Genomic DNA, 25,681 nt, shown 5'->3' with positions numbered 1-25,681 from the left:
TACAGCCAAAGCATAAGGAACTGCCTTCATGTCCTTAATCTCCTTTGATGTTTTTGGAGACATCTCTTTAGATAAGGCTACTCCATGCCTAAAAGGTAAGAAACCTTTCTTGGAGTTTTGCATGCTAAAACGAGCAAGGATTGTATCTATATATAAAGCTTGGGATAGACACAACATTCTTTTCTTACGATCCCTTTATAACTTTGATCCCAAGGATGTGTGCACATTCTCCTAAGTCCTTCATATCAAATTGTTTGGACAACCATACTCTTACGTCCGATAATACCTTGACATTGTTGCCAATTAACAAAATATCATCTACGTATAGTACAAGAAATACCACCATGTTTCTGTTACACTTCTTGTATACACAAGACTCATCCGGACACTAAATAAATCCATATGACTGGATTACTTCATTAAACCGGATGTTCCAAGATCTTGAAGCTTGCTTCAGTCCATAAATGGACCGATTAAGCTTGCACACTAGATGCTCTTTGCCCTTTTCGATGAACCATTCTGGTTGTTTCATATGGATGTTTTCTTAAAGACTTCCATTAAGGAAAGCTGTCTTGACATCCATTTGCCAAATCTCATAATCCATATGAGCGACAATGGATAACAGTATCCGGATAGACTTAAGCATAGCTACCAGCGAAAAGGTCTCCTCATAATCGATTCCCTCTTTCTGAGTGTACCCCTTCGCAACAAGCCTTGCTTTGAAGGTTTCTACCTTCCCATCTGTCCCTCTTTTCCTTTTATAGATCCACTTGCATCCAATGGCTTTTACACCATCAGGTTGTTCTACAAGCTCCCAGACTTTATTAGAATACATAGATTCTATTTCGGAATTCATTGCCTTTTCCCAAGATACTGCATCTATATCTTGGAGTGCTTCATCATATGTCCGGGGATTTGGTTCATGTTTGCCTGGGATCAAGTCCGAAGACTCACCCAAAAACATGAATCTCTCGGGCTGCCTTACAACCCTCCCACTACGACGAGGCACCGTCTGTTGTTGTGTATCATGTGTGACACGTGTTGTAGTCTCTTGTGGTACTTCATCTTGTACTGTTGGTACTGAAGTAGACGTGTCCTCTCTAAGTTCTTCTAGAACAATTTTACTACTGGGCTTGTGATCCATTATATAGTCTTCTTCTAAAACTGAGCATTGGTGCTAACAATGACCTTCTAGTCTTTAGGACTATAAAATAAACCGCCTTTCGTTCTTCTGGGATACCCCACAAACATACGAACTTCTGTATGAGATTCTAACTTATCAGCATCTTGTTTCAGCACATGTGCTGGACTACCCCAAATCCGAATATGTTTTAGACTGGGCTTCCGCCCATTCCATAATTCTATGGGAGTAGAAGATACTGATTTAGAAGGTACTAAGTTCAGAATGTGCGCTGTTGTTTCTAGAGCGTATCCCCAAAATGAATTTGGTAATTCTGAATAACTCATCATCGATCTAACCATCTCCATAAGAGTCCTATTCCTTCGTTCTGCCACACCATTCTATTGGGGTGTACTAGGTGCGGACAATTGGGATTGAATCCCGGCCTCTGATAAGTAATTCCTAAACTCTCCTAAGAGGTATTCGCCACCACGATCAGACCGTAGTGTCTTGATACTTTTACCTAGACGTTTCTCCACATCAGCCTTATACTCTTTGAACTTATCAAAGCACTCAGACTTGCGGCGCATTAGGTAAATGTATCCATATCTTGAATAATCGTCTATAAAAGAGACAAAATATTCAAAGTCACCTCTAGCCTGGATAGACATAGGACCACACAAATCAGAATGAACCAATTCTAACGCTTCTTTGGCTCTATACCCCTTGGCCTTAAAAGGTCTCTTGGTCATCTTACCTTCCAAGTAGGATTCACACGTTGGAAAGTTTTCCAACTCTAATGGACCCAAGAGTCCATCTGCTACAAGCCTTTGAATCCTACTCAAGTTAATATGACCAAGCCTTAGATGCCAAAGATGTGTTTGGTTCATTTCCGAAGGTTCTTTTCTCTTATTAGAGTTAGAAGATGTGTTATTAATTTCCATATTTTGCTTTGTGGGAGAAATTGGATTTAAAGTATATAAATTGCCAACCAATGCACCAGAACAGATAATCACTTTATTTCTCTTTATAACCACATTGTTACCAAAGGAAACTGAATATCCATCCAAATACAGTTTAGAAACTGAAATTAAATTCTTTCTAAAACTGGGTACATAAAGACAATTCCTTAAAACCAATTTCCTATTCCTATCAAATGATAAGTAGACGTCTCCCACTGCAACAGCCGCCACCTTAGTAGCATTGCCCATGTAGACAGTTATCTCTCTATCAAATAGTCGTCGGGTTTCCTGGAACCCCTGCAAAGAATTGCAGACATGATCAGTGCCTCCCGTATCTACACACCAGGTGCTAGCAGATAACACCGCTAAACATGTTTCAACTACTAGAGTATGAGATATACCTTTATTGTTCTGTTTCCTACGAGGACAGTCCACCTTCCAATGTCCAGTCTGCTTGCAAATAAAGCACTTGCCCTTCGGCTTCTTTATTCCAGCTTTTTATCCTGTACCTTGAGGTTTATTCACCTTCTTTGCTGAGCCATTTTGTTTCTTCTTCTTCTTGTCTTTCGGCTTAGAAGTAGAACCATTTTCAGCATAGTGAATTTGAGAATGTTGACGAAACAACCCTTTGGCTGCCTGAAGTTCTGTCAGAAGTTCCGCCAATGAATACATCCTTTTATTCATATTATAGTTCAGGCGAAAATGCTCAAAACTTCTGGGCAGCGTTTGGAGGATGATATCGACCTAGGTTTCCCCATCAATTTCCCCTCCAAGAACTTGTATTTCGTTTAAGTAAGCCATCATCTTGAGAATATGACCCCTCACGGGAGTCCCTTCAGTCATGGTGGCTGTCATCAGTTTTCTCATTGCCTCTTGCCTAGCAGCCCGATTCTGATGTCCGAAGAGTTCCTTGAGATTGCTCATTATATCATAGGCTGTTGGTAAGTCCTGATGCTGATGTTGCAATACATTTGACATCGAAGCCAAGATGTAACACCGCGCCATCTCATCAGCTTTTACCCATTTACTATGATGCTGAATCTCCTCTGGGGTAGAATCATTGCTAGGTGTTTCTGGGCATTCCTCTGACAGTACAAACTTATAGCCCTCAGCAGTTAAAACAATGTCCAGGTTTCTTTTCCAATCTATATAGTTGGGACCAGTAACTCTGTTTTCTTTTAGAATAATGGCCAGTGGGTTGAAAGTCATCCTAAGAATCACAAAATAAATTTTGGTCAGAACTCTAAATTTAGAATAATATTGATTCCTCAAACAATACTATTTTAAATTAACCAACACCTTAAAACACCGTGAATTTTGTATGCCACGATAGTGTGGACGTATACAAATTCAACATCTGTAAAAGGAGGGTATATCCCATTAATTTTATTATCTTGTCAACCTAACTTTTTGACAAATAAAATTAATAGTTGGTTTCCTTCGGTCACACAAATAATAGCAGTGACTCCGATGGGGAGGATACTATTAGACGTGCCTAAGTGTATACCATTACTTGACACTAAGTCCATTAATAAGATTGTGCCCCTTCCGATGGGGAAGATCACACACTCTAAATTAATTTCCTATAGTCATCCGAAATGGAAGTTTGGTCTAGTGATCCGCAAACAAACTCATCCGATATGAAGGAAGGCACTCAGAGCCAACGCGCAAGTTTGTTTGCATCACTTACAAACCAGTAATGGAGACCGTGAAGTTCACTAAAATAAATCTCTCTCCCACTTAGTTATTTAAAGTGAGGAATTTTGATGATGCTAGCCTACTAAACATGTACACTAACATTCACACACAGAACAATATAAAAGCAATAAATAGAAAAACTAATTTTCAACTATTATGGCTTTTATCTATTGTTGTCCTCCGTGTGTCGTCTTCCCTAGCTGCTGCCATCTTTGGCCACCGCCATCGGGTCTAGTTGTCGCATCCATCTTGCTCCTTGTTCCGCTGCGCCACTCTGATCCTCAAAAGGTTCCACGCCTTGCAAGATTCGATCCGCGAGATAAATAGAATTTTACATTTTTCGATCCTATATTCCTCGAAGGAATGTACATGTAAACTAGATCGAACATAAAATAAACTTTACATCCATCGATCCTATATTCCATAAAAGGAATGTACATGTATCTTGATCAAAAAATAAAATCCTAATAAAACTAAATACAGCTCCTGCTGTATTTTATAATACAATCATGCACGCATAATAAATGTCCTTGACATGTCCAAGGGTCCAATCACACACATAATAACTATAAGCCATAATAGTTGGATCCTGCATCCACAAAGTTAGCACATCCTACTATTAACCTGCCTAAATTATGTATGACATGTGCATAATTAAACTAATACCAAATACACAGAGGCAAAACCCTAGCTCTGATACCAATTGTTGGTTGCTACTCGGAAAACCCAATGGCTCTACTATACAAAAATTTTGTACGTGATCTGAACCTTTCCTAGCTACCATGTGTTCTTTTAAGTTAAACTTGTATCTCCTGCGGAACTTAACACGTTTGATTCCAAGTTTAACTTACATGTTCTTTTAGGTTTAGATTTGGATCTCCTGCGGAACTTAACACGTTTGATCCAAATCACCTAGGTTATAAATTCAATTAAATATTAGTTTCCAAAATTGGCTTCCAGTACTGCATGGAGAGGCACTTGGCCTTCTTGGATATGGGAGCAACCACCACCGACTAGACAAAGCCTTTTAAGGAAAGTTAATATTTAATTTCCTTATATAACTCTAGGTTAACCAAAAGGAACAATCAAATCATAAGGAAAAAAGAACAAGAACACAACATCGAAATTAAATTCGAAAAACAAGAATCGAATGTCTCTTGTATTTGGTATTTATACAAGGAAAAATTAACTAGTATGATGCGAAAATTAAATACTAGTTATACCTCTTCCTTGTATGCTAAAAACCACGAGATCTTCTGCCGTATCCCTCGCCTCATCTTAGACGTCGTGTGGGCGACGATCCTCCAAGACGAACACCACCCGGAAAGCTTCTCCTCCTTCTCTAGAATTCGGCCACCACCACCACAAAGGAGCAAAAGAGAGCAAAGGGAAGAGAGGGAGTGGGGTCGGCCACTTGATGATCTCCAACAACACAATATCAATTGTTATGTTCTTCAAGGCCCCCCCCCCCCCCCCCCCCCCCTTTTTATATTAGTTTCCCAACAGAAAATTATGGAAAGAGTTTTATAAAAATTAGACTCATTCCTATTTCCTTTTAATTTTTTCTTTTTCTTTCCTTTTAATTAATCAATTCTAGATTGATTTATTAATTAAACAACTATTTGTTGATGTTTAATTATTTGGCCGGCCCCTTGCTTGGGCACCAAGCAAGGTGGCCGGCCACTTATTAAAAGGGAAAGAAATAAAAAATTTTTATAAAATTTTAAAAGAAGAAAACTTCTAATAAAATTTTACAAACTCTCTTTTTTTCTAATGTGGATATTAAAAGGAAAGTTTTAAAATTTAAAATCAAGTTTTAAAATTTAAAACATCTCTAATAATATTTCTTTTTAAAAGAAAGTTTTATAAATTTTACAACTCTCTTTTAAAACCTTGTGGCCTAATTTAAATTAGAAAAATTTTATAAATTTTTAAAATCTCTCTTTTTACAAATTGTAAATATCTGAGGAAATTTAAAAATTCAAAAACAACCTTCCTAATTTAAATATTACGGCCGGCCCCTTTTCTCAAAGCAAGGGCCGGCCACTTCTAGAGAATATGTGGTCGGCCATCGCTTGGTCACCAAGCAATGAACCGACCCCTTCTTGGACACCAAGATAGACTTTTCTTTGGATGGACTTGAGGCTTTATTGAGGCTACAACAGGGACCTAGAGGAGAAATTGGTTTTGGCCTTCCGATGAGCTCGAGTATCCCATGCTCGCCCCGAACACACAACTCAAGTTCACCGATAATAACTCATTCCACTAAAGAGTTATTACCGCACTACCGCACCAATCCCAAATTACATTATGGGCTCCTTCTTATCATGAGTGTGTTAGACTCCCTGTGTTTAAGATTACGAATGTCCACTAATTAAGTGAGTTACTGACAACTCATTTAATTAATATCTAGCTCCAAGAGTAGTACTACTCAACTTTATTGTCATGTTGGACTAGGTCCACCTGCAGGGTTTAACATGGCAATCCTTATGAGCTCCTCTTGGGGACATTCTCAACCTAGATAAGTAGGACACAACTTCCTTCTATAATCAAAAACACATACTATAAGTAATATCATTTCCCAACTTATCGGGCATATTAATTTATCGAGCTAAACCTCACCCTTTGATAAGTCAAAGAATAAATATTAAATATACATGTTTGTTATTATTAGGATTAAGAGCACACACTTCCATAATAACTAAGGTCTAGTTCTTTTACTAAGTCAATACAAAAAGAACTTACCTAAATGATTCTACTCAATACACTTAAAGTGTATCAGTGTAATTTATTAGTCAAGATAAACTAATACTTAATTACACTACGTCTATTCTGATGGTTTGTTTCTTTCCATCTTAGTCGTGAGCAACTGTTTATAATTTATAGAGAACCGACAACATGATCTTCTAAGTGTGACTCCACACTCCATGTTATCTACTATATAAATTAATTGAACAATTACATTTAACAAATAAATGTAAACATTTGACCAATGTGATTCTTTATTTCAAAATAAATGTGTACAAAAGCTAAACTTTTAAGTATACACTCCAACACATAGTGTTCCTGCCAAGAACTCACACGCTGCTCCTTCCACTTCAATCATGCTTGCTCCTGAGGATTGTTTGATGTCCAAATCACACATCAGTTTCCTCACTTTCAATGCATCCTCTGTTCTACCAGTAATCGCATACAACTTTTGTAGAGCTACATATCCACTTTCCTCCGGTGGCTCAAGCTCAATGAGATGCCTCGCCACCACTACGCCCAACTCGTAATCACCATGAGCAAAGCATCCACCTAAAAGTGCACGCCAAGCAGAAGCATTTGTTTCGAAAAGCATGCTCTCAAGCACTGATCTCGCCTTATCGAGATACCCCCCACGAGAAAGAGCATCCACCAAGCATCCAACATGTTCTGCATTTGGCTCAACTCCATAAACTGTCTTCATGCAATTGAAGCCGATGATAGCAGTGTCAATCATGCCTACATGGCTACAAGCCATCAAAATTCCGATGAAGGTAATCCTATCTGGTCGCAATCTGAATTGATCATCTGCGCGAACAGGGAAAAAGTAGTCATACCACATCCATTTACAGCCAATCCACACAGACTTAAGACTTACACACAATTATATTCTGTATGACCTTATTCTTGGGCAATCTTTCATGTTTTTTTATGAAATTCCTAGATCTTTTACACTTTGTTTCTGGTGTCCTTACTCCTTACACCTTATTTCCATGTGAAATTTTATAGGGTTTTGCAAGTCTTGCTGGAGTACTAGTTGAGAATAAGGCAATTCGATCTATACATCTCAAGCTAATAAGACTTACACACACTTAGATTTTCTATCCATGCAGTTCTTTCTTGCAGATTTAATTTCTTCATCAGATCTGTTGACTTTCCAGTATTTATTGATTGTACTACTTCTCAGCAATTATGTAAAACTATATTTCTTCTTGTTTAGGAAAAATAATACTTCTAGATATTGGCAACAATGAGATTGGTCCCAAAGGCGCCTTTAGCATCACTGAGTATGTTAAGAAAACTAAGTCCTTGCTATGGCTGAATCTTTACATGAATGACATTGGCGATGAGGTGTGGTTATTGACTATTGTTGCTTTATGCTCTGTTGCTTCTCTTCTGAAACATAAATTATCATCTAAGGTGCATATATATCTCATTGGAAATCATATAAATGAATTGATGTTACTCATCTTTATTAATACTGAGGAATTTATTTATTTTCCATGTACTCTTAGTGATAAAAGTGAATTTATTATTTGCAAACTAAAAGTGAATTTATTTACTTTCCATGTACTCTTAGTGGTAAACAGTTATGTCATTTGGGTCGACTACTAATGAATTGAATTTGAAAGATTAAATTGCTGTTTATGTAGTTAGATTAAAATTTTTAGTTTGGATTATATTAAGTTCCCAGGAATGATAGATCTATCACTATATGATGTGGTTGAGATAATTGATGAATGTTTTTCTTTTTAAGCATTCCAATTAGTCATCTTGTTACATGGTGCTCTTACTACTTTTTCAATTATGATTTTTGGTCTTAGTTTACTAATATATTATTTATGTGTTTTTACAGTTTACAAATCTCAAGTACTCCAGAGTTGAAATTGATGAAGTGCGGTTCGAGTGGGTTGAATGCATGCTAGATTACATTTGAAGTGTGGTTCTACCTTAATGTGTTATTAAAAGAATGTTCTACCTTGATTTTGATATCTATTAGCTAGCTTTTGATGTAAAAAGAATGTTTGGGTATTTTATGGATACTGTTGTAAGAAGATTATTTATATAATTTGTGAATATTTGTGTATTTTATGGATATTGTTGAATGAAGAATATTTGTGTAATTTGTGAATATTTGTGTATTTTTTTTTATTACTGTCGGTTTTTCATTGTTTCGGAAATCAAATTTGTGCTGTTAAAAAATATCCATATTACATCGGTTTTCCACCGCTGCAAAATCGGTGTTATTAACTAATATTACATCGGTCATTTATCGCTGTCAAAACTGGTGTTATTAACATACAATATTACATCGATTTTACACCGTTGATGAAACGGTGTCGTTAAGTGATACTACACCGGTTAATAACCGATTCGAAAACCGGTGTCGTTAAGTGATACTACACCGATTTTAACCCGATGTCTAAAATGGCAGACCTTTTACATCGGCTTCATAGACATTGGTCGAAAATGAAATAGACATCGGTGGAAAACCAATGTCTATGAAGGTTTTTGTTGTAGTGTACGTTTTCATACTCACTCCCCATTCATTTGATTATTCTAGTATTAGTCTGTTACTTAAACATTCGTTGGATCTGCCTCGAGTATCGGAATACCAAAGACCAGAGCGACCCGGTCACTGGCTGCAGGTAGCATTGACCAGAGGACTTATGAAAACTTGATCAAAACAAAAATCATCCCAACACCCCCTCCTCCAGGACACCATGACTCGATCAATATTTCATCCACGTCATTATTCTAGCAGTTCTGTATTCTTAATTTTCAAACAAGATCAAGATATATATATATAACATTTAGTATCGTTCATGCATTCAAGTATAACTTTTCAACTTCTAACAAATCAAGGAACTAAGGGGTTTGAACCTTCCGCCTCATTTCTCTACTCACTTTGCAACGACTAGTCGTAGTTCTAAGATTCCTTGCAGAGGTAAAGGATGACACAACTCTCTTGACCTCGTTTTGCCGAGTCGTCTAGGTCCATATATGGTCTGGTCTAACCCACGAGCCGAGCCCCATCGTCGCGTCCTGTCAGGTAGGGCCGCGGTGCAGCTAATTTTACACCACCACCACCCATATCAAAACATTTAAACCATGCTTAGACCCTAACACACGTGAGGAACTATCAATCATTATTGCACAGCGGTTGATTACAGAACAAAATAGATTATAGATACGATGCGCCGGCCAGTAGTAGTTGGAATCACAACCATCCAATCGGATCGAATTGGGAACCCATGGCATGATGAAGCACAAAAACTTTTGATAATAATAATAACAATAATAACAAACGACACTAGAAATAAAAATACCAAATGCATCAGACAAACCTAAAACTAATGCATCGCAAGGACGTTCTGAGCAACAGGACGCACAACGAAATTGACAGACGCTAATTCTAGTACTCATTCTAGTAGTAATCTTGTTCTCTAGGTGGATCCACGGCCAAGCATCTCCTTGTACCTTAAGATTGAGTCCAGGCGCTGCAGCTTCAGTTGCTGCCGGAACCGGTTAATGAAGTCGTCCGCCCGCGCGTCCACCTCGCCGCCCCCGACGCCGTCGTTTTCCACCTGATCGGCGGCCTCTCTCGAGGCTGCAGCTGCATTCTCGATCTCCGTCTCCTCGAAGTGTGCGAACGGCGACTTCTCGCTGGCCGACTTCTTTATTCTCACCGCCAGCTTCGGCGGCATCTCCCCGCCCGTCGGATGCGCGTCGGACTGGCTCCGATCCAGATGCAGCTGGTGCTCGTCGTCCGCCTCTTCCTCCTTCTCCTTGGCGCCCAAATGCGGCGCCTGGTCCTCCTCGAGGGGAGGGGAGAGCTCGACGACGTGGCGGTTGAGGTTGAAGGAGCGGAGGCGGTCGAGGACGAGGGATGGGGAACGGGAAAGGGAGCGGAAGAGGTAGCCCCCGGGATAGGCTGCCGCGACCTCATCGAGCGCCGGGGCGGACGCCTGGTTGTGGTTGTGGTGGTGGTGGTGGTGGTGGTGGGAGGAGAACTTGGAGGCGATGGCGATGGTGCCGATGACGATGTTGACAAGGACGAAGAGGACGGTGGGCGTGAACCAGCCAAATATGGAGGCCAAAGTCGATGGCAGCCACTGATCCAACATTGTGATTCCTGATCTCTTCTAGGGTTTGCCGATTTGGGGATCGGAGTAATGGGAGGGGAGAGGAGAGGAGAGGCGACTGGGTGAGCGACTGAGGAGTGGGGGAAACATTTAACGCTTATCAAAAGGCGGTTCTACAGCTGTTGCACGTGGCACGTGCAGACGGCGACAACGAAACACGAGTTACGGCGATGTATCGAATACAATACACAATGGCACCTTCTTTTTTGCCGTCCGATCTAAACATATTTAATCCCGATCGTTGACAGCAATAAAACATACAGCAGGATAACATATGATATACGGGAAAACTCATATGAAAAACTGAAATTATCAAAGATAGGATATATGTGTAGATGATATACGGGATAACATTGAAATTGATGCCGTTCTAGCTGCAACTGAGGGGAGCTTCTTGTCGACAACAATGGTGATGCTACTCTAGGATCGACTCGCTCGAAGTTGGCATTTAGCAGTAGGGTAAGAAAATCAATGAAGTTTCTGTTGGATTTTATCCATTTTGATATGATTTGTAACATATGGATCTATGTCGCTAAAAGATGGACCACCTATTTTGTGATTTAATTAATGGTTATGAAGTTTGTATTATTTAATGTGAAATTTGTATGGGCATACGTATGGACTGATAGCAGATATGAATCCATCGTATATATATTGGATTTGGTCCTATTGGATTAGATATTTTGACATATCTTTTTAGTCTCCATGTATAAAGTAACTATAGTGCTGCACTATATGAAAATTGGGTATGGATTTTACCCAGATTACTTCAATAATTTATAATTACAAAATAATATAGGATAATCAACTTCAGAAATAAATTTGATAAAATAAATTTTATTTTAGACTTTATAGATTTAAAATTGTAGATCTCACTATTAATTTTTATTGATATTTTATTTCATAATATATATTTGATGAAGTAATAAGTCACAAAATAAAAATCATATGTTTATATGGTGAAGTAATAAGTCTGAACCGATTAAAATATTTTTTCTATTTATTAATAAATTAATCAGTTATTATTTTTAAACTAATCCTTTGATAAAATTCTAATAACTTAGCCGAGCGCGAGGTTTCATCGTCGCCTTTGTTTTTCATCTTCCCTTCCTTTCGGCCACGCGCGTCTTCCCTCTCCCACCCCCTTCTTTCCTTTCCCTGGAGCGTCATCTCTTCCTCTTTAAGGTTTCCTGGCCACAGGAAGAAGAGGCAAGTGTTTCCTAGGAGTTCGAGTTTGAGATCGCCGTCTCTAACTGATTCGATCCTGCAGCCCGATCTGTTCATCAACCAGGTTGGTTTTCTGCCCTATGGTTTTTGGCATCTCCTTCCTTATAGTTATGGTATCTCCTCCCTATGTTTTCTTCTAGCTTTCCATAAATCTATCACTCAATTGACATTTTGGATGTTAGATCAATTACTGATGTTTCTTGCCTTGCCTAAACCATTTACATAGTTTTACAACCGAATTATGATCAATACTGGACCTTTGTTTCCATTGACTGGAATATCTTCCTAAATCATTTAACTTGTCAATTTGGTACAAGACAAGACTATTGTTGAACCCTTTTCGTGTTCAAAACTTCATTTGCAACATCAACTCGTAAGTCTACTGATATGAAAATGAATCTCGTGTCTCAGATTACAAATGCATACATAGGATATACTGATATAGTTCTTCTAACACTTGTACAATTTATGAATTGAGTGTCATGATTTTGAGTGTCATTGTTGATACATTAGAATGGTAGAAAATTCATTTAAAGCCACATGTTAACCATTACAGAAATGTTGTGCAATGTAGGTTGTCCATTTTGTAGTTCTCTATAATGCAATTATGTATTTACAAATCTACATTGTTATTTATAATACAATTATGAAACTACTAACTCTTTTGTTAACCAACCCATATTACAAATAACTTAATATCATTAGAAATTAGTATGTTAATGCTGTTAATAAAATTTTCTTCATACCACACAGCTACCTCTTTGAAGTGTATCTTCTTACTTCTTGTATTAGATTTTTAAATTGAAGTTTCATGGAATTTACATTTTGAACTACATGTAGTATTTTTTTAACTTTTGTATATTTACTTTAATATCTTCAAATTGTGACCTAATTTATTTGAGAATTTTTCTAGATTGAAATGAATAAATTTTGGATATACTTGGATAGAAAGTCCAAATAGTATGAGGAGGGTGCAGAACAGTTCATTAGAAATTATTTACAGAATCCTAATATTGACCCAATGATATTCATTGTCCTTGTTGCAAATGTATCAATCTTAAAAAAGGATCAGTTAAGTCTATTTTAGAGCATCTTTATTTCCATGATTTTAGTCAAAATTATGTGAATTGGATTTGGCATAATAAGTCTGCCAAAGATGATAAAGTAAAATGAAATGTCAACCAGGAGCTAATTAATAATTATTATGATAACTTTGAAATCGCTCATATATGTGAGACAGCGTATGATAACTATATAGAAAATCCTGAAGTGTTTATGAAGTTTTTGGAGAAATCAGAGAAATCATTGTACAAGAGATGCCAACATTATACAAAGTTGAGTGCACTTGTGAAACTTTACAATACAAAAGCAAGGCATGGAATGACTGATGCTCTATTTTCAGATCTACTATTAGATTTTGGGGATATGCTACCAAATAATTACAATCTAACGTCCTCAATGTATGATGTAAAAAAGACATTGAGTTGTTTGGCATTGACTCATGAAAAGATTCATGCTTGTTCTAATAATTGTATTATATTCTTTATATGAAGCAATATATAAACGGCGTAAGTTGCCCTAGATGTGGCTTGTCATGGTGGAAGCTAACCAAAAGCAAGGTTGAGAAGAAAGGTATTCCTGCTAAGGCAATTTGGTATTTTCCTCCTATATCAAGATTTAAGCACATGTTTAAATCTTTAGAGACCTCAAGAAATTTAATATGGCATGCAGATTCTACAAGAGTTGTTGGTCAATTACACCATCCAATTGATTCACCATCATGGAAGTTGGTGGATCATATGTGGCCCGACTTCAAAAGTGAGCCAAGAAATCTTCGCCTAGTACTTGCAGCTGATGGCATTAATCTTCATAGCAACCTTAGTAGTCGGTACAACTGCTAGCCAATCATGTTGTCAGCTATAATCTACTTCCAGATATGTGCATGAAGAGGAAATACATCATGCTAACTATGCTCATTTTAGAGCCTAAGCAGCCAGGAAACGATATAGATGCTTATCTGGAGTGTTAGTTGAAGATTTGCAATGATTGTGGGAAGGAGTTGATGGAGTCTATGATGCTTATCAAAGGTAGTTCTTCACTTTTAAAGAAGTCTTATTATAGACCATCAATGATTTTCATACCTACGGTAACCTTAGTGGATGTACTACACATGGTTATTATGCATGTCCAGTATGCAGAGAAGATATTTATGCAAAGCACTTGGAAAATATGAAGCAAATGTCATTTACTGGCCATAGATGATTCTTCTCACAGTTTCATCTCCATCATAGGCAAATGAAGGAGTTTAATGGCATAGAGGAACTTGGAGAAGAAGTTAGACCATTATCTGGGATTAAGTTGTTTGACAAACTTTCTGACATAAGGTGTGAGTTTAGAAAGAAGATAAGTGTGAGAGGGAAAAAATATAATGCAAAGGCTAATAAGTTGGAAGTCAATATGGACGAAAAAGATTTAGGAGCAATAAATTTCAAAAAATGTTGGAAGAAGAAGTTAATCTTTTTTAATATTCCTTACTGGAAACACCTGCATGTTAGGCATTGTCTCGATGTTATACACATTGAGAAAAATGTATTCGAATCTCTTATTAATACTTTGATGAATGTTAAAGAAAAAACCAAGGATAATATGACAGCTAGGTTGGACATGGTTGAGATGGGAATTTGACCTGAATTAACACCTATAGTCAGGAAGAAGAGAACATATCTTCCTCTTGCTGCTTGCTCTTTCACAAAAAAAACAAAAACAAAAGTTACAAGTGTGCAAGTCATTAAAGGATATAAAAGTTCTGTAAGGTTTCTCTTCAAATATAAACAATATTGTGTGCATGGATCAGCTAAAGTTGACTTGTTTGAAATCTCATGATTGTCATGTTTTAATGCAGCATTTTCTACTAATAATCATACGTGATACATTGCTAAAACATGTTATATACGCCATCATAAGATTATGCTTCTTCTTCAAAGATATTTGTTGCAAGGTTATAGATGTAGCCAAGTTAGATAAGCTGCAATCTGACTTGGTTGTTACACTCTGCTTATTGGAGCAATATTTTCCCCCATCTTTCTTAGATGTCATGCTTCACTTAACAGTCTATCTTGATCGAGAAGTCCGATTATGTGAACCAGTTTACTTCATATGGATATATCCGTTTGAAACCAGCACAGAGACCACGTGGTGACCAGACTATTTTGCGAGTTGTTGGTGACAGATAAGTAATACAGTATTTAGTAATTATTTTAGTACTATAGCTTCTTTTTAATTATTAAACATATTTAATACATGATATTTTTCCATGCAGTTTTCTCCCGGATGATCACCAGGTAGCATCGTATATATCTAAAAAGTTTAAAGAACGATTATCTCCTGTTGGTACTACATGACAGCTCGTAGACCAGGATATGAAGAATTTTTATTACGGTAAATTTTTTATAAGTATTTTGAATAGAAACATATTTGTAGTTTACATGATATTAATTGTCAAAATATATTATTGTAGAAGAGATATGTTTGGGAGGAGGAGTCAGGAGGAAATGATTAAGAAAATTTGGAATGTCTACTACTCTAAATTGTATAGGGGCATGTTGTACAAGTGGATGCAGAGGAGCACCAGGCCATCCGAGGTCCCTGATGTAGTTTGATAGTCTTAGAGAGTCATTTGGGTTGTCCAGCATTGGTAGGACAATTCAGCGATTGCACGTAACAATAGTAATTCAAAGCCTGCTAGGTTGAGCACCGGATCCAGAAAGCATACTACTAGATCTCGTTCGATTGTGAAGCATGCCTCTGACTTGGTATGTTTAAAATTAAGTTATATAAATATTTCTTACATATGTTTTGTTATTAGTTTTAATGTATTTACATTTTCTGTACACGGACTACTAAATTATAGAGACATCTCACTTGTTGGAAGATATTTAACAAAACTCATAAAAAGAAAGATGATCCATTTATCGATTGGTGTTCCTCAGCAATTAACATAAAAATATTAAATTTAGTGATATATTTGTAGACTTTATGTGGAGGTTAATAAAATCATTATTTTGACACATGAACCAATGTCCAGTAGAGTTGTTGAGGTGTCTCAGCCTGGGGTAGAGGGAGAAGGGTCATAGTCTCTTTTCACCGATGTAGTTAATGACATTTATTATGTTGTCATTGGTAGAAGGAAGAAGACATCCCTCTACGAGTTTGGCTCTCATGCCAAAGTTATATATGAGCAGATGAGGGCTCCAGAGATCAGGAATCGTCCTACTTCCTCCTCCTCATCTAGTGAGCTACGAGAATTGCGGAAGGAAAATGAGGACTTGCGGACTCGACTATCATCATTGGAGGAGACGATGACGAGGAGGGACGTAGAGATACGGGAGATGAGGTAGCGACAGGTTCAGACTGAGGTGATAGTTCGTCTTATGGAAGCATTTGCAGCGACGTTGTCTCCTGATTCACAGATATTTGAGCCGCGTCATTTGGAGTTCCATGACACCTAGGATCTCGTCCATTCTCCTGTAGAACAGATTATTTTGAGGTATGTACCATTTATCTAAACTTTTAATTTCAGTCAAAAATAATATTTTTTTAATAATCATATGCATCTCTGATTATATTATATATTTTCATGATCATTTTTAGATTTGGCATTTTTTTTCCAGACGCATGTATGTATTTTTAAAGAATGTCTACTACCTAAATTACTTATTAGTTTAAGATAAATAGTTATTTTAACGAAATTTCATGTAGGACCTAGAGATGATTTTGTTCCTTATTTTGATTAAGATGAATTGTAAGATTACTTTGTATTGGACAAACTTTATGTTATAAGATTCAAAACTGTGTTTGAATTTACTATTATATATCTATTATTCATTTTATTTTAGCTAGATTATTGTGTTCTTTATGATTTATTGTGCGCTCTTTATGTGTTATGAGTTTGTTATATTATAATTGTTGATGTGTAGTGAGTTTATTGTAAGTTTTATTGATATGCATTAGGATTTTATTGTGAAAATCATCACTTATAATAATTGTTGGAGTGATTTAGATTTATATGTAAACAAGGAAAATAGGAAAAACAAAAAGGGCATTAGTCCACTATATCATAAATTAGCAACATAATTTTAAATCTCCGTCGTTATTGGCAATAGATATTTTAAATTTTTATCGCTATTAGCGACAGATATTTCAAACATTCGTCTCCAATCGCGATGGAAATTTAAAATTCCGTCGCTACTAGCTGAACATTGATATCTATACGATACTTCTCGATACTGCGGATCAACGATTAACGACGGATATATCAATTATACATCACTAATAGCGACGGATATATCAATTGTTCGTCGCTAATACCTTAACAGAGATTTCGCTCCGTTTGGCTAGTAGTGACCGAAATTAAATTATCTGTCATTAAATATAACGATGGATAGCTATTAATAGCGACGAATATTTAATATTTTGTTGCTATAGTGCCAACGATTGATATGTATATAAAGGTACATTTTCCGTTGCTATTCCATCACAATGTCTTTAGCAACGGAATAGCCATGAAAATATTATGTCACTATTTTGTACTTTTTGTTATGTATAATTACAATATATATTTGCAACAACAAATTAGATGAACTCTTGAGTTTCACTCTCAAATGACAATCTATTGACGCTAAACTATAGTTCAAGCTAATAAAGAAGACAAACTTGTAAAGTGTATGCCTTCAAATGTTAATTTGACATTTTGTACATTAGCTGATTTTAACTAAAACTTGCTGATTGACCAAATGACTTCGGATTGACATGAAGCTAGTTTCTATGTATTCCTTTATCTCTCTTGATTATGTTCATGCCCTCGAATGTTAATTTGACTCAATATATTGAGAGCAATGATTTTTTTGAACACGAATATGTTTGAAAAATTCAATTTGTGTTCAAAAAATACGACTGATGTACCAAATGACTTCGGATTGATATGAAACTAGATCCTATATGTTCAGCTAGTTCTCTTAATTATATCCATGCCCTTAAACTTTAATTTGACACAATATATTGAGAGCAATGATTTTTTGAATATGAATTAAATTTTTTAAATATATTTATGTTTAAAAAATTATTATTGGGTCAAATTGAAGTTTGAGGGCATGGATATAATAAGGAGAGATAGATGAACATATAGGAATTATTTCATGTCAATCCGAGGTTGTTTGATCCATTAGCCGGTTTACCTAAAATTGGCTGATGGACCAAATGATCTCGGATTGATATGAAATAAGTTCTTATATGTTCGTCTACCTCTTCTGATTATATTTATACCCTCAAACTTCAATTTGACTCAATATATTTAGAGCAATAACTTTTTGAACATGAATATATTTGAAAATTTTAATTCATGTTCAAAAAATCATTGCTCTCAATATATTTAGTCAAATAAAAGTTTGAGGATATGAATATAATCAGGAGAACTAACCAAACACATAAGATCTAGTTTCATGTCAATCTAAGGTTGTTTGGTCCATCAATCAATTTTAGATAAAATCGGTTGATGGATCAAACAACTTCGGATTGACATGAAAATAGTTTTTATGTGTTTACTGTTGGTGCAACCTTAGGTCAAGGTTGACTTGGTTGACCTGACTCGAGTTGACCTGACTCGAGTTGTATTTTGATGTTTGACTTAGGAAGATTGTTGGTGCAACCTTAGGTCAAGGTTGACCTAGTTGAGTTGTATTTTGATGTTTGACACTCGTGGAAGAGTTGTATTCTTGATATGGGAGAAGAATAGATGTTTGGGAGATTATTGGTGCAACCGTAGGTCAAGGTTGACCTGGTTGACCTGATTCGGGAAAAAGTCCAAGTATGGAGACTTGTCAACGGAAAAGTCCAAGCAGGGAGCTTGGCACTAGAAAAGTCCAAGTATGGAGACTTGGCACTGGAAAAGTCCAAGCAGGGAGCTTGGCACGCGAAAAGTCTAAGTATGGAGACTTGGCACGGGAAAAGTCCAAGTATGGAGACTTGGCACTGGAAAAGTCCAAGCAGGGAGCTTGGCACGCGAAAAGTCCAAGTATGGAGACTTGGCACGGGAAAAGGCCAAGTATGGAGACTTGGCACTGGAAAAGTCCAAGTATGGAGACTTGGCACGGAAAAGTCCTAACTGGGATGTTAGGCAGTGTGGAAAGTCCTGGTGAGTGAAGCCAGGCAGTGGGAAAGTCCTAACTGGGATGTTAGGCAGTTGGAAAGTCTTGGTGAGTGAAGCCAGGCAGTGGGAAAGTCCTAACTGGGATGTTAGGCAGTGTGGAAAGTCCTGGTGAGTGAAGCTAGGCAGTGGGAAAGTCCTAACTGGGATGTTAGGCAGTTGGAAAGTCCTGGTGAGTGAAGCCAGGCAATAAGAAAGTCCTAACTGGGATGTTAGGCAGTGTGAAAACCCTAGTGAGTGAAGCTAGGTGAAAGTCCTGGTGAGTGAAGCCGGGCAAGGGAAAATCCAGATGGATCAAGGGTGATCGGACATCTAGTGATGGGAAGTCCAAGTAGGTCATAGGAGTGACCGGATACTTGGTACGGAGAGAAAAGTCTAAGTGGGTCAAAGGGATTGACCGGACACTTAGCGGGGAGTCCTAGCAGGTCAAGGAAGTGACCGGATGCTAGGCGCAATGTACCAACAGGTCAAGATTGACCGGATGTTGGTTTGGACTTGGTTTGGGCAAAAACCATGAGCTGGATCGATCTGGTGATCGATCCGGTGATCTGAAATATTCGATCGGTCGGTGACCGATCAATAACATCAGTATGTGTTAACTGATCGATCGGTGACCGATCGAGTCGATCGAAGCGAACAGAGCGAGGCGCAGAGGGGCTGATCGTGCCGGGGACCGATCGAAGCCTGATCGGTCCCGGACCGATCAGAGGTTCCCTGATCGATCCATGGACCGATCGGGGACGGAACAAAGGAGGGAATGGATCGGTCCGTGGACCGATCCACATGGAGCCTGATCGGTCCACGCATCGATCCAGCACTTATCGCGCGCCACGGCTAGATTTCTTCTGTGTTTCTTGGCGGTTATTAAAAGGGCTGCTGCTGCGAGCCTCCTTCTTCTTCTTCTTCCTTCTTCTTCTTGAGCTGCTGTGCTCTTGAGCTTTGTTGAGTTCGAAGCTTCGTGTGAGCTTCTTTGAGGTTCCTCTGTTGTAGGCGTCTCGTGAAGTTGCCTGTACTCCGACGAGAAGGCAAGCGTGTTTGTTTTTACATTCATATTGTCTTGTGCTTCTTTGTATTTTGTGTACTTCTATCTTGCTGTTGCAAGAGTTATTGTGGCGAGGTTTCTCCACCCACAAGGAGTATATATTAGCCGGTTCTCCGGGGACTCATCCACCGACGGATTGATAGGCTTCGTCCACCTTACGGACACGCCGAGGAGTAGGAGTTTCATCTCCGAACCTCGTTACATCGCTGCGTCTAAGGTTTGATTTCTCCATTTACGTTTCTGTTGTTATTTTTCCGCTGCGCTAACCTGATTTGTAGAAAGAAACGAGCGATTTGGGGCGGCTATTCACACCCCCCCTCTCTAGCCGAGTACGTAGGATCCTAACATTTACCTACCTCTCCTGATTATATTTATGTCCTCAAACATCAATTTGACTCAATATATTGAGTGCAATAATTTTTTAAACATAAAAATATTTAAAAATTTTAATTCATGTTTAAAAAATCTGGCTAATAGACCAAATGACCTCAGATTGACAAGAAACTAGATCTTATGATTTTAACTAGTTTTCTTGATTATACCCATACCCTCAAAAAATCAATTTGACCTAATATATTGAGAGGAAGGATTTTTTGAACATGAATTAAATTTTTTAAATATATTCATGTTCAAAAAATCATCGCTCTCAATATATAGAGTCAAATTGATATTTGAGAGCATGGAAATAATCATGAGAACTAGTTGAATACATAGAATCCAGTTTTATATCAATCCAAGGCGTTTAGTCCATCAACTGATTTTGTCCAAAATGGGATGATGACTAAATGACCTCAGATTAACATGAAACTAGTTCCTATTTGTTCTTCTACATCTCTTGATTATATCCATGTCCTCAAATATCAATTTGACTTAATATATTGAGAGCGATGATTTTTGATCATGAACTAAATTTTTCAAAAATATTCATGTTAAAAAATCATTGCTTTCAATATATTGAGTTAAATTGATATTTAAGTACATGGATATAATCAGGAGAACTAGTTAAACATACAGAATCTAATTTCATGTCAATTCGAGGTCATTTGGCCCATCAGTCGATTTTAAGCAAAATCGACTAATGAATCAAATGACCTCGGATTGACACGAAATAGTCCTTATATGTTCGTCTACTTCTCCTTATTATATTCATGCCCTCAAATTTCAATTTGACACATTATACTGAAAGTAATGATTTTTTAACATTAATATATTTAAAAAATTTAATTCATATTTAAAAAATCATTGCTCTCAATATATTGTGTCAAATTGAAGTTTGAGGGCATGTATATACTCAGGTGAACTAGTTGAACACATAGAATATAGTGTCATGTCAATCCAAGTTTATTTAGTCCATCAACTAGATTTTTTGAATACGAATTAAAATTTTCAAACATATTCATGTTCAAAAAAATCAATGGTTTCAATATATTGAGTCAAGTTGATGTTTGAGGACATGGATATAATCAGGAGAGGTAGAGGAACACAGAAACTAGTTTCATGTCAATCCGAGATCATTTGGTCAATCAACCAATTTTAGGTAAAATCAGCTGATGTACCAAACGTCGAATTGACGTTTGAGGGCATAGAAATAATCAGAAGAGATAGATGAACAAATAGGAACTAGTTTCGTATCAATCCGAGATTATTTGATGTAGTCGACTAATTTTTTTTAAACAAAAAAATTAATTTATTGATTTGATTAAAATTCTGACCTTTTAGTACATAGTCAAATCAATTTGATTATTTTAAAACATCAACCGACTGATAAGGAAAAATCAAAAATAAATATATTATTTAATAATTTTAAAATTATCCTACATGATTTAATAATTTTAAAAATTTACTTAGATGATTCAATAAAGAGATAATTCGATAAAAAATTAAAATAATAATGAACCAATAACGGTCGACAGTATGTTACTCAGTTCTACTGGAAAGTGACTTAAGACCACCGATAACCTATACTCTTTTATATTATTTTGATTATTTTGATGTAAAAGGGACATCAAATACACTTCAATGGAAATTCTAAATTTGTATCATTTTAGTGCAAGTGCATAGTGTAGCACTAAGATGGTGCAAGGGTTATTTTTTTAAAATATAATATATTATAATATTAAATTTATATTTAAAATATTCTTAAATATTATAAATTAATATTATTTAATTTAATTGAATTTATTATGTAAATTTTATATATTATAAATTTATATCAGTTATTAACTTAAATAAATAATATTTAAAATAAATTAATATGTATGTTAAATAATAAATTATAAGATGGAAGAATAAAATATTTTAAGAAATATTTCTTTTATATAGAAAATAATGTGTATTAGTTAGAGTTAGAAAAATATTTAGTACTGGAAAAATATTAAATTAGTGCTGAAAATATATTAAAATATGTTTTATAAAAATGTGGAATCGTCACATCAGTTCCCCTAGAATCGGTCCCACAAATTTGAAGGAAGGTAAATACAGATACACAGTTGAAAGCGTATAATCGGGATGTTAACCCGAGACAATGATACCCCGAGAATCGAATTCTGAATCTTTCGACTACGAAATCATGTACCCTAACTGTGCTACATCCTAGGACAACAATTTTATTAAAATAGGTTTTATACCGGAGATGATGTGGTGTGAGATTTAGGAGGCGAGATCTTCTAGACCAGAAATCCCTGGTCCCCTCCTGAACCACATTCCTCATATAAAACCCTTCCTCACGCACGAAGCACGTGCACGCGGCAACGCACAGAAAAACAAGCCCTAGCCTCTTCCTCTCGTCGCCTCCCTCCAGCGAGCCCTGTCTCCCCTCCCTCCGACGTTCCAGCCCCCGGCGACCTCCCTCCCGCGGCGACCTCCAACGACCTCAGCATCGCCTCCCTCCCGCGAGCCCTGTCCCCCCTCCCTCCGACGTTCCAGCCCCCGGCGACCTCCCTCCCACGGCCTCCGGCGCCCGCGGCGAACTCCAGCGGTCTCAGCGTCGCCTCCCTCCCTCCAGCACCGTCTCCAGCGCCTGCGGCGACCTCCAGCGGCCTCATCGTCGCCTCCCTCCCTCCAGCGCCGTCTCCAGCGCCGGCCTCCCTCGTCGCCACCCTCCAGCGCCGTCTCCAGAATTCTATTTCTCCTCTTGAGATCCAAGTAAGTGTATCTTTCCCTTTTTTTTTTTTTTTGATGAATATTCAATATCCTTAAGGCATTTAGTCTAGTAATACGGGTTCTATTTTGCCATCTCAGATACTTGTTCTCTTCCAACTGATGATGACAAATCACCATGCATGAATTAATTGGCTAATCCCTGTCCTTTTGATAAAAATAGTTAAATGCTTCCCATAAGTAATTTATTTTCAGGGGTTAAACGATATGCTTGCACCGAACAGAGATTAAGTTAAGAAGCTGGATTGCTAATTGATAGCTGGAATTTCAATACAAGGCCAATAAGATAGTCCAAAGATGAGAACCGTATAAACTATGCCTTTTAAACCTCAATGACATTAATGCATTCAAGTAATGAAATGAATCTGTTTTATTTAGTTCAATTTTAGTATTGGTTAAAGTGATTTGTAATTTTGGAATCTGAGCGAGACAGATAGCTGATTCTGTTGATGTTTATTTATGTAATAATGCATATTTGGTAATTTTCATACAGGCTTTATTCTACTGTGCTTTGCATTGCTAGCGTGAGATGATTGCCTCTGATGATGGATCCAGGAGCTTGCTGCTTGCTGTTAATAGAAGGCTCACTGCACTATCATTCCATATCAGAGAGTACTTTTGGGTTGACATGAAGAAGATCAATGAGATTTATCGCTACAAGACTGAAGAATACTCCCAAGGTGCTACTAACAAATTCAACATCTATCCGGAGCAAATTCCTAGTTGGCTAGTTGATTGGATTCCTGAAAAAGGTGGCTACTTGATCGGGAACCTTCAGCCAGCTCACATGGATTTCTGGTTCTTCTCACTGGGTAATCTATGGGCTATCACTTCATCTTTAACCACTCCGAGACAAGCCGAGGAGATTCTGAACCTGATGGAGAAAAAATGGGAGGATTTCATCTGGAATATACCTCTGAAGATATGTTATCCTGCGTTAGAATATGAAGAATGGCACATAATTACTGGAAGTGATCCGAAAAATGCGTAAGTAAAGAACCCAACATAGCCGTCTGTTTAATGAGAGTCTCATCTTCATGGCTTAGAACTTGAATCAGTTTTCTATCATCTTTCACCAATATGATATATTGATGATGTTAGTGATATGAAATGCTACTAGTTATTCTAAAAGAAAAAGTAATAAGCCACCATAAACTCAAAAGTTCTCTGTGATGATTGTCATAATTGCTAAGTATCTTGATCTAACAACACTCGATAATTTGTGAATCACATTTCCGTCATTCTTTACTAATATGACAAATTGTTGATGTTAGTGATACCAAATATCACTTGTTATTCTAAAAGCATAGGTAACAGGTATCCATAAAAGTTACCTTTGATGATTGTTGTAGTTGCTTAGTTTCTTGATCTAATAACACTAGATATTTTGCAGGCCTTGGTCATATCATAATGGTGGACCATGGCCTACCCTACTATGGCAGATATTAAAGTGTTCATCGATAGTTCTCTAACACTTTATTTCTTCCAATCGTGTTACTAAATGAGTTGCCTTTGTGATTTTCTAGTTCACATTGGCTTGCATCAAGATGGGCCGGCCTGAATTAGCTCGTAAAGCTGTCTAGGTAGCTGAGAAAAGGCTTTCGAACGATCAATGGCCTGAATACTATGACACCCTGACCGCAAGATTCAGCAGTAATCAATCACGATTGTATCAAACATGGACAATTGCTGGGTTTCTGGCATCAAAGTTGCTACCTGAGAATCCAGAAATGGCATCCATATTCACATTTGAGGAAGATATGGAACTACTGGAAGGCTGTGCCTACAGTCTGACAAATCATCCTCGTGCCAAATGCTCACGACGCGTTCCAAAAGCGCAGGTCCTCGTATAACTTGTTGAAGATAAGCAACCATTCTTTGATGCTTGTACTGTATATAAGAAAAAGGAAAACCATAGATGGAAGAGGGATCCACCTCCACACAACATTGTTTCCTCATTGAGGTATGCTCTTTTTTTTGTTGAGCTACCATGATGGTGACTGTGTATCAGTGATGTGTAAAAGATTTGGCCTTTGTAACAAAAAATATGTATGTTTGATGACACATTGATTCATATAACTTTTTTTTTTATGTTCATGTTGATCCATGTTTTGTATAGAAAGGAATTTTTGTAATTAACACCCAGCAACCTTGAAAGAATATTTATTATTTTGTATGTAATCAAAATGCAAATTATGCTTTATAGCTCAGATAAGTTCTGTAGGCTATTCACAAAATAAATCAATGCAAATTTCATAATAATGATCCTTATTAGTCGCCAAATTGCTAACTTAAGCTGAGTGCAGTGCAAAAAAAAAAAGACTCTTATGAAATGAAGTTTTGGGCTTCATTGAATCATTGAAAGAAATAGAACAATGG

The 25,681-nt window shown here is 37.1% G+C and overlaps 2 protein-coding genes and 1 pseudogene across 2 annotated transcripts; 1 reads left to right on the top strand and 2 right to left on the bottom strand.

The window, feature by feature from the left end:
* Window positions 1-6,817: 6,817 nt before the first annotated feature.
* On the bottom strand, window positions 6,818-7,369 carry LOC122004513 (pentatricopeptide repeat-containing protein At5g56310-like). The gene has a single exon (XM_042559388.1). The coding sequence runs from the start codon at window positions 7,367-7,369 to the stop codon at window positions 6,818-6,820; it is 552 nt and encodes a 183-aa protein (XP_042415322.1).
* A 2,422-nt stretch (window positions 7,370-9,791) lies between these two features.
* On the bottom strand, window positions 9,792-10,736 carry LOC122003899 (pathogen-associated molecular patterns-induced protein A70-like). Its single transcript, XM_042558876.1, has one exon. It carries the CDS (start codon window positions 10,653-10,655, stop codon window positions 9,975-9,977), a length of 681 nt encoding a protein of 226 aa, XP_042414810.1. The 5' UTR covers window positions 10,656-10,736; the 3' UTR covers window positions 9,792-9,974.
* A 3,459-nt stretch (window positions 10,737-14,195) lies between these two features.
* LOC122004512 lies at window positions 14,196-25,371 on the top strand (annotated as a pseudogene).
* The last annotated feature ends 310 nt before the right edge of the window (window positions 25,372-25,681 follow it).

This window comes from Zingiber officinale, chromosome 7B, assembly GCF_018446385.1.
Source record: "Zingiber officinale cultivar Zhangliang chromosome 7B, Zo_v1.1, whole genome shotgun sequence".
Classification (NCBI taxonomy): domain Eukaryota; kingdom Viridiplantae; phylum Streptophyta; class Magnoliopsida; order Zingiberales; family Zingiberaceae; genus Zingiber; species Zingiber officinale.
The sequence above is the reverse complement of the archived record's forward strand: the minus strand, read 5'-3'. Positions and strand labels throughout refer to the sequence as shown.